Here is a 14,468-nt window from a genome sequence, read left to right as displayed (position 1 = left end):
AATTCTTTTACCTTTTCTTTCCTCATCCATAAATATAATTATTGGACAGAGTTATTATAAAACTAAACTGGAATAATGTATATAACTTTAAAAAAATCTGTGATAAGGTCAGAGGTAGTAAATGGCACAATGTATAGAGTGCTGGTCCTGGGCTCAAGGACCTATGCTTAAATGTAGCCTCAGACACTTAACTAGCTGTGTGACTTACAATAGTTACTTAACCTTTGTCTACTTCAGTTTATAAACTGGTAAAATAGAGATAATAATAGCACTTATCTCAGACAATAAACATTTATTAAGTGCCTTACTATGTGCCAGGCACTGTACTAAGTCCTAGGAGGAAGAGGGAATACAAAAGGAAGCAAAAGACAATCCTTGCTCTCAAAGAGCTTACAATCTAATGGAGGAGAAAACATGCAGACAAATATATATAAATTAACCTGTATACAGAACAAACGGGATATAATTAATTGAGGAAATGTAGTAGAATTTAGAGAAGTTAAAGAAGGATTCTAATAAAAAATGGGATTTTAGTTGGGACTTAAAAGAAGCCAGAGAAGTCATAAGACAAAGTGAAAGAGGAAAAGTTATTGTCAGTGTCAAATGAGATAATATTTATAAAGTGCTAAATATGATGATTGACACATGGTAAGCACTCAATAAATGCTTGTTCCCTTCACCTTCCACTCATGGATACAAATTGTCACCTTAAACACTGAGTGTTTCTATGGACAAAAAATATACAGTCAATTGTGATGAGTCTCTCTGAATCTCTAGGCTGGTCCTGATATGATAGATATTCATCCATCACCAGGCATAATATTCAAAACCTTTTTTGTCTTGGAATATAATTTGCCCCTTTTTGCTTATGGTATAGCCTTCAGGAACCCAGAGTCAACTGCACACCACTATGAGGCTATCCAAATAGAATTTAAGAAGAAAAGAGCAAAGCAGTTCAAAATTGCTGTCTTTTTTGGTAGTTCTTCATATATTTTCAAGTATTAATTGAAAATAGATTTTTTTTTTTTTATTTTAAACCCTTAACTTCTGTGCATTGACTTATAGGTGGATGAGTGGTAAGGGTAGGCAATGGGGGTCAAGTGACTTGCCCTGGGTCACATGAAAATAGAATTTTAAAATTAATATATTTAAGTAATTAGATGAAGAACTGTAGGTAGAATATATACCATTCATGATCAAGAATTAAGGCTGAATTTTAGAAAAAGGAAGCTAAGATTGTTTTTTTATTAAATAAGGAAAAAACCCTTCTTTGTGGAGCCAGAGAAAAGCAAGTATAAAACTTTGGGGATTTTAATATCCTTGTCTGATAATAATCTGGGTGTCATATACCAGGAGGAGAAAATGTGTTCATACTAGACCAAAAGTAGCCAACCCTGCCTCTTGACTAAGCATAACCTTTAAAGGGGGTAGAGCGGATCTAAGACACATGCCATATTTTCTCCTGTTTCGATATAGGAGTGAGGCTGAGTGGAAAATGGAATATGGTCAAACTGTCATGAAGAATCCACCTAAATACTTGAGCTTTATAACAGAATGTTGATACAGTGTCTTAAGGAAGAAATGACTTTCCTTAATGGTTTTAGAAGCATGAAGGCTATGTTTGCGAGTTCCAATTCACAAGATTTATTTAGGGATTTGTCTTAATTTTGACATAAGTTTATGTGCAACCTTCATGAATCACCAGTCTAAATTTCCTTATCTAAAAAGCAGGTATAACCAGACACATTGGCACCATTACACATGAGAACTCTTCTTGTCATGACTCATGAGGGATGGAATTGGAGTCAACAAATGTGAATTGGTTTGTGAAGACATTTGGAACATTTATTAGGATTGCTGGAGGAAATGATTGGAAAAGGAAAAGAATTGTTCAATCTAACAGTGAGACTTTAGAGTTCTGTTTTTCTTTTTCAGAAATCTAGAAAAGAACTACTAAAATAAAGGATTATTAGTGTGAGAAAATTTTCACTTTATTAGAACATTTATTCCTTCCTGCACCCTATATAAGACATTTTATCTCCCTCTTTAATGGCTTTGTACAGGCTTGCCCCTCTTGTCAAATAATCCTCTTCCTGCTCACCTCTGCCTTTTGGAACTTTAACCTCACTTCAAGGCTGAGTTTAAATTCTATTTTCTATCTCAAGTCTCTTCAAGAGGCCTTCAGTTGTTAATAGTGTTCCTCCCCATTCTTCTGCTCCTTTTACTATCTTTGAACATTCTCCTCACAGTGGAATGTTAAGCTCCTTAGGTACAAGTTCTGTGTCACTTTTGTAACTGTATCCTGCAATTAAATAGAAGTTGATCTTAGCTATTCAACAACAGCCTGTTGACTAATGTGAGCAATAGTAGATAGAGACTAACTGATTCAGCAGTAGACTCATGTGAGCTACTTGTATTTTGAGTGTTCTAACTGGTCAGAAGGTCAACTGCCAAATATGATGTTGTAGGTGTTGTTAGTTTGGACTAAGTCTCTTCAAAAATTGAATTTTATCATTCCTCTAAAAATTGTTCCAAATATAGAAAACTAAAAGCAATCTTAACAATATTTTCACAGTAAATAATGTTACTTTTTTAAAGGTGGTATTTCATATAACTTGTTTTTATAATTTTGCATTGCTCTCTTTTCTTGGTAGTAACTAGTACTATCACAGAGATAGGTTTCTGTGTTTGAAATGGTCATCAAAGCTATTTTAAAAAGTCATCTTTGTATTTTTGAGTCTCCAGAGGTGCTTGAATTACAAAAGTAAGTTTTAGTATCTGGCAGTGTGTTAGAAAATGTCTTTTTAGAATTAACTTGATGTTTCTTAGTTGCTATAATTGCATGCCTAATGAAAAGAATTTAATGAAACATCTTTATGCTAACTAAGTAGAAAATAAAGAAATTTAAGACAAATCTACAACCAAAAAATTGCCAGTTATTTACATATTTACATAATATAGGGTAATAGTTACTTTCTATTATCTCAAAATAAGAAACGCTGTTGTTGGCTACTTACTTGCTTTTGAATTGTATTTGTATACAGAACATGGGCATATGTTTTCATATTTAATAGTTTATAGGCCTACATTGAGAAAAATACTCTTGCAAATTCCAATCTGTGACTTGAGCAAAATGTGGAGAATCACTTTATGCCAACTCACTTGTCAGTCAATATATTTTTGAGCACAGTACTGGCAGTAAACATGACAAATTAACTTTGTCTTATTATTGATTAATATTATAAATAATTTTGTTATTTGTTATTTTGTTATGAGATATTCACCTTCCAGAACCTAACTTTGATGAAATTGACAGATAGCCAAAGTAGTTCTCATAAGGTCAAGAGTGTTATTCTCTTTATTTCAAGATAGAGCTAAAATAGAATAATAAATCTTAGAATTTTAATGCTAAGGGGAATCTTGGACATTACTTAGTCTATCCTTTTTCTGAGGCAATTGGTTTCCTAGACCATGAATTGTACTATACTTTCTAGTATGCTCTGCTACTTCTTTTGTAATGGGGGAGCTTGTATCAAATGATTTGGCTTTATAATTTCCCAATTTCAGTAGTGCCTTTCTCTGACCACTTGCACTATTAAATAAGCATATTTTAACTTGAGCTGTAATGGCATTTTGAACAAAACATTTTACAAAATTATTTTCAAAATCCTATGAAGACTGTAGGGCTAAAAAGTCTAGAAAAGTAAGATTTTTTTTTGTCTGTTTTACCCACCTTCTCCAGCCAAAATGAACATAAGCAAATATTTATTAGGAATCAAGTGTATATTAGGGATATATAATAATGGGGAAAGAGAAAGAATGACCTGACTTTGGTTTCAAAGTAGGGGAAAGATAATACATACAGAAATGTTTTCAGAACTCCATTTTCTTTTCCTCATTCTATTTTGGAGAGATCACCTCTCAGATTTATAACATGGAAAACTTAAAATTGCTGATACTATGAATTGGCCTGTTTCTTTTTTATTCTTTCTAAGCATAAGGAAAGTTTTGAATCAAGAAGTCAGCTACCACTGGGCATAGACTGAATCCTACTGGGGTGCAAAGTAAGAAATAAGTAGCTCTTTCAAAGGTTATTTCTCTGCTAATTTGAAAAGCTTAGAAAGATGGTTTGTCACTAAATCCTAACCTCAAAGAGAAGTGACTTTTCTCTTCCTTTCCTTTGGGTACATGATCCAATTTCTTATTTCCATTTTAAAGTAAATCTCTTTTTTGATTTGGCTACACTGTAAGATAATTGAAATTTCCCAGACATTCTATAGTACAGATATGCATTGTGCACTTCAAAATTACCCTTATTACAACCATGTTAAAGAGTATAGTTGAGAGTAACATACTAAATGCTATCCTAGAGATCATAAATTATTGTTGATCAGGTACATTTTACATTTTAGCAGTTTCATAGGTAGGTGTGAAAATAGTCTGAAAAAGTAAGAAGCTTAGAATTCTCTTTGAATTATCGCCCAGTTTGTCATATTATAAGTTCAGGCTTAAAGTCTTTTTCCCAATCCCACCTCTAATAAGTAAATGTTGAGTAATTATAACATAACAAGAATAAAAATTACTCTTATAATATTACAGAACTGTTCAACCAAGATTATGAGGAAATCCTTTTTTTTTAATTTCAGCTTTATTTTTTAACTGCAAAATAGTAATTTGCTAAAATATTTTACATGATAGTGAAATAATATATGTAAATATAAAAAGTGACAGATGAAATGTATAGGAGATTGTATGTAAATGTAAAAAGTGACAGATGAAATATATAGGGGATTCCTAGAAATTAATTACATTGTCTTTAGTATCATTGTGTGTGTGTGTGTGTGTGTGTGTGTGTGTGTGTGTGTGTGTGTGTACATACCCTTCCTGAGGCACCCCTCCACCCTAACAAATAGCAAAGAAGATTAAAATCCTTTAAAACAAATGTAATGAAATTCTCTAGGTACCTTCTTAAATAAATTCATCTGTTTGAGAAAGTTTTGCAATTTTTAATAGTTTCATTACCTTGTTTCACAAATGTTCCATTTTTCTACATCATTTGGTAGACACATTAATGTTTTAGTAACATTTATGGATATATTTTTACCTATTCTTACTATAGATCCTAATTTATCTGTAACTGTACTTAGCCAATGGAACCCTATGGCAGGCTAATTTTTTTCATTCACTTGTTACTTTTAAAAGTTATAATTACTTTTTTTTGTTAATTCAGATATATGCTGAAAAGTAAGTCACTTAAGAGACAGAAGTTCTAAGCTATTTAGGAAGTAGATTGAGTAAATCATGGATATCTTTTTAAAAGAGAAATCTAAAGCACTGGCACTATTTTTGAATTTCAGGAAACAAAGTAGCTTTATTCTGCTGGCATTGCTCCTAAAGCACATTATGATCTTATGATTTAATTTTAATTTTTAATTTTTATTTATTTTTAAATTTTTTATTTAGAATATTTTCCCATGGTTACATGATTTATGTTATTTTCCTCTCCCCCAAACCCCCCCTCCCGTAGCCGACATGCAATTCTATTAGGTTTTACATATATCTTTGATCAAGACCTATTTCCATATTATTGATAGTTGCACTATGGTGATTGTTTAGCACATCTACATCCCCAATAGTATCCCCATCAACCCATGTATTCAAGCCGTTGTTTTTCTTGATTTAATTTTTAAAATGAAAACTTTTTTTAACTCTGGCCAAATAAATTTTTAGCTAATAGGCTTTAAATTAAATACTGCTTTTTAGTTCTTAAGAAAAATATATTTTTTGAATTTAGCTATTTTATTTCCTTAATATCTCATAATTTCTTCCTCCAAAGGTCGCTTGAGCTATCCTCATCCAGGGACTGACAATCTTTTGATGTTAAATGGTAAGTGATATCAACATGTTATAATAATATCTAGTTGAATTACACACAAATACTAGTGTTTCTAAAGCTGTTTCTCTAAAACACTCCTTACTAAGGTAGTTTGAACGTTGGATAGAAGATAGTTACTACTATATGAGACATAAAATTGGATATAGATGCTATACCCCTGGGATGTCTCTACATTGAATACTTGGAATTTTTAATAGTTGTGCATCTTGAATTATTCTTCTCAAACTATCCCCAGAAAAGGCCATAAGACTAGAGAGTCATCTGGCAGATCCAAAAGATGGAGCCACCCTTATTAAATCCAGATCCATTGTGTCTTCTAGTTGTTGTTGGCTCCAAATTGGTGATGCCTGTAGATCCCAGATAGTGTCCTTTGAGGGGATGACCTCTTGCCCACCCAATTTGATGGACTCTAGGTCAGCTCTTCCTCCATAACTCACTGTTGGTTTTAGAAATTTCTATACTTTTTCTGGCAATAAACTCAAAATACCTATTAAAAAAACTAGGAGTTCTATTTCTCTGAATAGAACTATAGAAGTTTAGATAGAACCGTGGTTGGCAAAAGATATTTAATATGTTTTTGGTTGTAATCAGCTAAGGTACATTTGTATAGTTCTATTAGCATTGCTTGGACTAGAAAATCTACATAATTATCTTCTAATGCATGACTTTTCTCCTTGCCTAGATTTTGAAACTCTTTAAGGTCATGGATATGATTTATGCTATTTAGTTCCTACTACCAGTCCCCTAATGCAGGGGTCTGCAACCTTTTTGGCCATGAGAACCATAAACGCCACATTTTTAAAATGTAATTTCGTGAGAGCCGTACAGTGCTCACAGTGCGCGCTCTTGTAACAGTGCCTGAAAAAAAAAATGGACTTTATGGCTCCTGCAAAAAGAGCCATACGTTGCCGACCCCTGCCCTAATGCCTTCCTTAAGTGCATTATATATAACACAACTACCCATTATGTATCTGCTAGCTAGTTGCTTTGATAATGATTTGATAAATGATACTTTATCAGACATGGTAAAATAAAAAAAAATATTTTGTTGAAGCTGTTCTTAATATATAAGCATTCACCATATTCCTTAGTATTTATTTGAAGACACATATTTGCACAATTTAGCTGCCGGAATACACTAGTATATAGAGACCAGAATATGGATATACTTTCCAAAATAACAGTCCCGAATGAAGATGAACTTTTTACAAAGGCAATGGATCCAAATGAAAATTATTTCAAGAATTCCAAGTATTACAGCTAAACTAAGACCTCAGTTTCTTCCTACTAAAGATGTCATAAAATAGGGATGAATTGGGAATCAAAAGCAAAGAAAGCTACAATTGACCTATTGTTGGCTAGGCCTGTAGAAATTGTAGATAGGTAAAGCAGGGTGATGGTATCACTATCTGATCTAAAACAAGGCAGGCCATATGTCTTTTAGGGAGAGGTGGAGTTAATTTGAAAGACTGATTGAGGGAAGAACTAAGCAAATGGGGAATTATTTTAAAGATCACGATATTGCAGTTAATCCCTCAAATGTTTGTGCCTAGAGCCAGTGGAGCTATATGGTACAGTATTCAAGGAAGTATACTGCCCTTATAATTTTTACACATGCTTATGGAGTTGGAATTCACCAGAAACGGTGAATTCTACCATATTGTTCTCTTCAACCCTTTCCTTCCCTGGGAAGGGGGAAAAGCATACTTTCCCCAATTAATTTGTCAACTGGTAGCATGGGTCCAAAACTCTAAAACCTTGGCTTAGAAAGCAGGGTGTTAACATTTTTACCTATGTGAAAGAATATTTTGTTGGGAATTTTCCTGTTGGGAGGCAGTGAGATGGAGAGAAATTTCAAAGTTTTTAATAATAATTAATATAAGTTTCAAATGGCTTTAAAATGGTAGTTTTCAATTATCTTCTGCAGTACTTTAAATTATAAAATTGTTGTGTTCTCAGTGGTTTGAACAATAATTTCTCTGTTAAATTTCCCTTCTTTCAAGCCTTTTGTTGAGTATTCAAATTCTTTAAGACTATAGAGGTTTCAAATATTTTGATCTTTTTAAAAATGCTTAACTTTTATAATACACATAAAATATCTTAATAATAGCATGTTCTTTTTGAAGGAAAGGTGCCTATAGAATGTTTTATATTGACAAATGTTAGCCCATTGACAAAGATGGCAATTTTTAACTGGTCAATATTATCATGTGTATTAAACAATATAAGCTATTTGACTGATATATTTAAAAATAATAATTATATTACATTAAAAAACTGTCCCTTTTTTGACATATATACCAGTTATACAATAGCTAGCAATAAATATATTTAAAAAACTTTTAAGTGGTGATTTTTCTAATAGTTACATATATTTGCAAACAAGTCTATAAAGAGATCTAAGATGGGGAGAGTGTTCTTTCTATCACATATTTTAGTAAAATTGTGAAAATATATTTTGTTAATATCTTGATTTTATCTTACCTAAATTTACCTATTTCACCCCATCCCCCATCATTTCTCACTGAGGGCTAGCTAAGTTTAGAGAGAATTTTTTTCATGCACTCTAAACAAGGTGTACATTTTTTAAGTACAATCTTTCTTTACCAGTGATTCCCTCTGTAGCTTCCTGCCACTTAGTTTGAGCAGCCTAACTACTACTCCTTTTATAAAAGATTCAGTAAGCCTAGAAATGTTAGATCATTTTTACTTCAAAGTGGGAAAATAAGTGCTTAAAAAGGGGAAAATTAGATTTAAGTAAGTATGTTTTGATAGAAATATGGATAGAAATCTGTTCTAAAGACTGGTGTAGCAGTAATCAGGAAATGTAATGTCTGGCTGAAATGGGGGGGGGAGGAAGGTTGGACAGCAGCAAATAGCAAAAAATTGGAAGTTAAGATATCAGGGTTATTGAGGAAAGTGAAGAAGTCAAGGAAAAGAATTATAAGAGTTTGGAGAATGATTTCTTTTAGTTTTGAAGTCCAAATGTGTGATTGTTTTCATTCCATCTTACTGAAATGTAGAAAATAAATGGTTTTCACAATATGTTTCCATAATAGGCACTCACAAAAGGTTGACTTTTTTTAAAAAGTGACATTAATGTAAACAGAAATATTACATATTAATTGTATTCTTAAAATAACCAGTGATTGAATCACCAATCTCTAAATTTATATATATATTTTCTTTTAAAAATAAAAAGCTACAATCTATATTGAATTAAAATAAATAGCAAGGCTATAAAAGCTTGAAGCTTACCTAAATTAACATAGCTGAAGGCTGTATATTGCTTACTTTTGAGTGCTCATTTTCATTGTATAAAAGGGGAACAGTATCTAGAAATAATATCCCAGGATGAATGATTAAAAAAACTGAAGAAAAGAAGACTAAGAGAACACATTATAGCTATCTTCAAGTGTCTAGAATTTTATCATAAATGAAGGATGCAGTTAATCATTGTATGTTGTTCTAGAAGACCAGAACATGACCAAGGTTATAAATTACCAAGGTGATTATTTCAGCTTAACATAAGAACTTTATAAGAAGTAGAAAACATTGTACTGGATTGTTTTATTAAGATATAATTGTTCATCTCCTTGGGTTAGAGGGTCACGAATGTTTTGGAAGTGGCTTTTTTAAATGGAATAAGTGATAAGGACATAGGGTAGAGAAAACAAACCCTCCCTGACTTTGAAATGGGGGGAGACTTGAATTCAAATTCTGATTCAGACTAATTAGCTAGATATCCAAAGGGAAATCATCTAGCTTTTGAGCCTCACAGGTCTAATAAGGAAAATAATACTCTTGATATCTGCTTCATAGGGTTGTTGTGGGAAAAGCACTTTTAAATTCCTGAAACATGATTAATTTCTGTAGTTATTCTACCTCAGAAATTCTGAATCTACACCAAAAGCAAATTGAATGATTGGGAGTTGTTTTTGTTTTTAAAATCAAAATGCTGAAAGCATAAGTGACTGAGGTTGTTTTAAACCCTTACTTTCTATATTGGTTCTAAGGCAGAAGAACAGTAAGGGCTAGGCAATTTGGTTTAGGCAACTTCCTCAAGGTCACGCATCTAGGAAGCATCTGAGGTCAAATTTGAACCCAGGACCTCCCATCTCCAGGACTGGCTTTCTATCCCCTGAGTTATCTAACTGCCCCATAACTATGACGTTTAATGATGGTTAGAAGAAAACTATGTGGTGTCACTTCACCCTTCAACTCTTATTTCTCACAGGAATGCATGATATGCTCTCAAAAATCCAAAATAGTAGATGATTAGTGTGTTGGGGTATAAGTATAAAATACTAGTCCATGGGGGAATTTAAGCAATTCCAAAGTATTCTAGCTATTAAGGAATCATGGTTTAGGACTAAAGGAATCTACCTTAGAGATCATGTAGACCAGTGATTCTCAAAGTGGGTGCTACAGTGATCCAGGAGGGCGGTGATGGCCACAGGTGCATTTGGGGGCAGTGATAGTATGTGACAGGGGGCACTAAGTAATATTTTTTCTGGAAAGGGGGTGGTAGGCCAAAAAAGTTTGGGAACCACTGATTTAGACCAACTTTAAGGACCCTGGAAACACAAAAAGATAAGTGATTTAATTAAAACCACAGAGATAACAGAATTAAGATCTGAACTGATGTTCTTTGTTTCCAAATCTTTTGCATGGAAGAAATCTGATTGAAATTTTCTAGTGATAATCCACAAAGTAGCTTACTGAAATGCTATCATTTAGCATTTGGACTTAAACTTATTTGGGAGACAGAAAAAACATTTTGTAGATGAAAGAATTAGTCCAACTAGCAGTAAGACTACTTATTTAAGTTGTCTGTGCTAATATTTATAAAGTGCTTAATACAGTTCCTGGAACTTAATAATTGCATATTCCCTTCTTCACCATACTTTAGTTTTTAAACCTGATTATAACAACCTTGGAAGTAGTAATTTATTATTACTCCTTTCTTACTGAGAGAACTTTAGTGACAACTACTGCCCCCTCCTAGGAAGAAGACTGAATGAATCTATGTCCTTCTAACATATACTAATTATGTCATCATGATCAGTTAATCTCTCAGTGCCTTGAAGCAACTCTTTAAAAGATTATAAATTGCAGATTATCCTTGGAGGAAACTCAAATACTGGGAATTCCATACTCGGATAAGTCACAGTTCTAAAGGACAATAAAAGAGAAATTATCAGTGGAACAGTGACTAAACTTATTGATTTTTTTTGTTCATTTCAAATTTAGTAGATGCTTAATAGTTGTTCATTTAAGTTCAGTTTAATTCTATAAGCCTTAAGGATTTTCTGTTAAAAGAAAGCAGGGAAGCATATATTTAGAAAGTTTTCCATCAAAAATAAATAACATTTTTAAATGATAGCGTCAAGAGAAGTTAAGTGGTATAATGAATAGAGGATAAGACCTATTAGCTGTGTGACCAGGGCAAGTCTGTCTACCTCAGTTCTCCTATCTATAAAATGAGAACAGTTTGTAAAGTACTTTACAAATCTCAAACTACTGCAGAAATGCTAGCTTGTTGCTGCTACTATACAGAAAAGTAAACAGTTTATTCTTTAAAAAAATGCTAATCAAAAAAAGATAGTTCTACTTTTTTTTTTTCCAAAACCCTTACCTTCCATATTAGAATCAATACTGTGTATTGGTTCCAAGGCAGAAGAGCAGTACAGGCTAGGTGATGGGGAAGTTAAGTGACGACTTGCACAAGGTCCCATAGCTAGGAAGTGTTTGAGGCCAGATTTGAACTTAGAACCTCCCATCTCTAGGCCTGACTCTCAATCCACTGAGCCACCCAGCTGCCTCCTCTACTTTTTTTTTTAATATAAAGAAAGTTGTAGCTTCTTTTACATAATAGATTTGTTTCTAAAATTTGACATTGATTAAAATTTTGTAAATTAAAACATCCTAATATGTACTTAGAGTATATAAAGTGATGTTAAATCCATTTGTAAAACAGATGTTAAAGGGCAATGGCAGTGGGGTGAAAGTGGCAGCCCAGTTATTTTTTTGTCTGGTTAATAGGGGTTATATTTTGAATGACTTAATTAGATCTATAATGAATATTTTCTGTAACAGCCTTAACTCTTGGCAAAATAAGCAAATGTATTATTTGTTTCTTTATGGTTAATATTCATAGAAATTTTTTATGTGTGAAGAATCTGGTTGTAAATTCCTAGATTGATTATTTTTAAACTAATATGATGACCCTTAATATACATATATTCACTGCATCATTTAATATCCCTATCTTGGCTCATGTTTAATCACCTTGATCCTAGAATTGTGATTCTTGTCCATAACTTCATCAAGTTTCAGCAATTTGAAATTGAGGAAAAAAAGAATATACATATTGTGAATGTTGAGTACAGGTTCTATCTTGCCTAAATTGAACTTGAGACTCCAGAATGCCAAATAGTTCTGGGACAGTTTAACATTGGCTGGTCTTAGGGATAAGAGTGGAACCTAATCCTTGGGAATAATCTTGAACATTCAATTTTAAATCATAGTGGTTGCTTTCTTAGCCAACTGCCATTTGTAACACAGTCCTTTAAAACCTTATTCTTATGGTCAACTTTCTTAATCCTGTTCATTTAATATGCTTGACCTTACTTCTTAAAAAATAATAGATCTACTTCTGTTGCAAATATGAGTAATATGGAAATAGTTTTTAAATAATGATATATGTTTAACCCAGTGGAATTTCTTGTCACCTCCTGGAAGGAGGAGGGAAGAGGGTGGAAAGATCATGAATCATGTAAACATGAAAAATATTCTAAATTTAAAAAAAAAAGATCTACTTTTCTAGTACATATATTTGTGTGTACATGTAATGAAAGTTTGGACATTAGAATAGATAGAGACAATTGTCCTCATCCTTCCTCACAAGTGAGTCCCTAAGAAGGATGGGTTATTGGGGGTGGGGAGTGACAAACTGTGCTAGGCATTGCACTTTACAAATATCTCATTAGTTCCTCACAACAATCCTGTGAAATAGTGTTAATCCCCATTTTGGAAAAGGAAACTGAAGCAAACCAAGGTTAAGTGATTTTCCCAGGATAACAGACATTTAGAGACAAAATTTGAATTTACAGCTTCCTGACTCAAGGCCTAGTGCTCTATCCATGCACTGCCAAGTATTCTAATCTTTTTTTTTTTTTTTTTTTTATTTTTCCATGATTACATGATTTATGTTCTCTCCCTCTCCTCTATGCTCCTCTCTCCCGGAGATGACAATCAATTCCACTGGGTTATACACACATTATCATTCACAACCTATTTCCATGTTACTCATTTTTATAATAGAATCTTTTAAAACCCAAACTCCATATCATATATATGCAAGTATTCTAATCTTAAAGAATGAGTTAGACTTCAACTAAGGTAGGAATCTTAGAACAGTTCAGGTACTCTCTTCTCCCCTGGTTCTATCACTGATGTTTTCTTTCTATAAACCCAATGGTTCACCAGTGGCTGGGGGTCCTCTACCTGTCCCTTGCCCACATTAGGAAGAAGGCTCTTTCTTCAAGATTCTTACCCTTTATTAATATGATATATTGTCAGTCACATCCCAGAACTTCTCTCCTTAAAGCAACATTAATTAAATATAATTTGAATAACCTGGAGTGATCCTGCCAATTTTATGCAAAAGTAATCCAGGAACAAGATAAAATATTTAGTGGATTAGTTGCTGAATATAGAAACCAACATAAATGTAAATGAATTTGATTAAATTTTTTTGCTCAGGAAGCAGAATGGTAGAGTAGAAAGAGCTTTGTATGAGAAGTCCGATAGCCACACTGTGTGACCAGGGACAATTGACTTAATTTTGTTTCTCTTTAGTTTCTTCAAATGAAAAATCAGGATAGTAACCTTCATGTCTACCTGACTCAAAAAACAATTGTGATGATTTCCCATAGGGATTCTTCATTTAAAACAACTTTTTTTAGCTAATGAATTTTGGGTGGGAGAGGGAATTCAATTTTAAGTTCCATATTTTCTCCTCCCCAATTCATAGAGAAAGCAAGAAAAATAAAACCCATTCTAAATATGTAGTCATGCAAAAAAATTCCCTCAGCCAATGCTTTCTGTGGAAAAGAAAGGTAAAATATATAAGCTTCTGTACTTGTAATGCCCTGCAAGAAATAGTACAAAGTGCTACAAAGACTGGAATATCTCCTTCCTTTAAAAAAATAAAAAGACTTTGAGGGCATGATTGGTTATATACTTTTTGTATATACTTCTATGGTATTAACAGAAATTTAGGTATTTTTGTTTTATACTCACTGTGCTTGTTCACTAGTATAAGCACATAATCGGAATACAATTAGATTTAATATAGAAAAAACCTTATTTTTACTTGCCATCTCCCATTTATATGTTTCATTGAAATAAATTTGAATAAAGCTAGAGTTCTTAAATATTTAGTACAGTATTCTTGTTTTAGAATAAGAGTACTTAGTCTGGTGCTTGCCAGACTTCTTTTATTAAGGGTTTTTTTGGTTTTGTTTTGATAACCTTTTTTTAATATAACTGGTTTTCCACACACACA

At 32.7% G+C, this 14,468-nt stretch overlaps 1 protein-coding gene across 1 annotated transcript in view; it reads left to right on the top strand.

Moving 5' to 3' along the window:
• CPEB2 (cytoplasmic polyadenylation element binding protein 2) overlaps positions 1–14,468 on the top strand; it is a 93,051-nt gene that overhangs the window by 35,498 nt on the left and 43,085 nt on the right. The window contains exon 6 of the mRNA XM_044681758.1: positions 5,837–5,887. Within this exon, the coding sequence (XP_044537693.1) occupies positions 5,837–5,887 (51 nt within the window). The remainder of the gene's footprint in view (positions 1–5,836; positions 5,888–14,468) is intronic.

The sequence above is a fragment of the Gracilinanus agilis genome, chromosome 6 (genome assembly GCF_016433145.1).
Source record: "Gracilinanus agilis isolate LMUSP501 chromosome 6, AgileGrace, whole genome shotgun sequence".
NCBI lineage: Eukaryota > Metazoa > Chordata > Mammalia > Didelphimorphia > Didelphidae > Gracilinanus > Gracilinanus agilis.
This window is presented reverse-complemented; position numbering and strand designations above follow the sequence as displayed.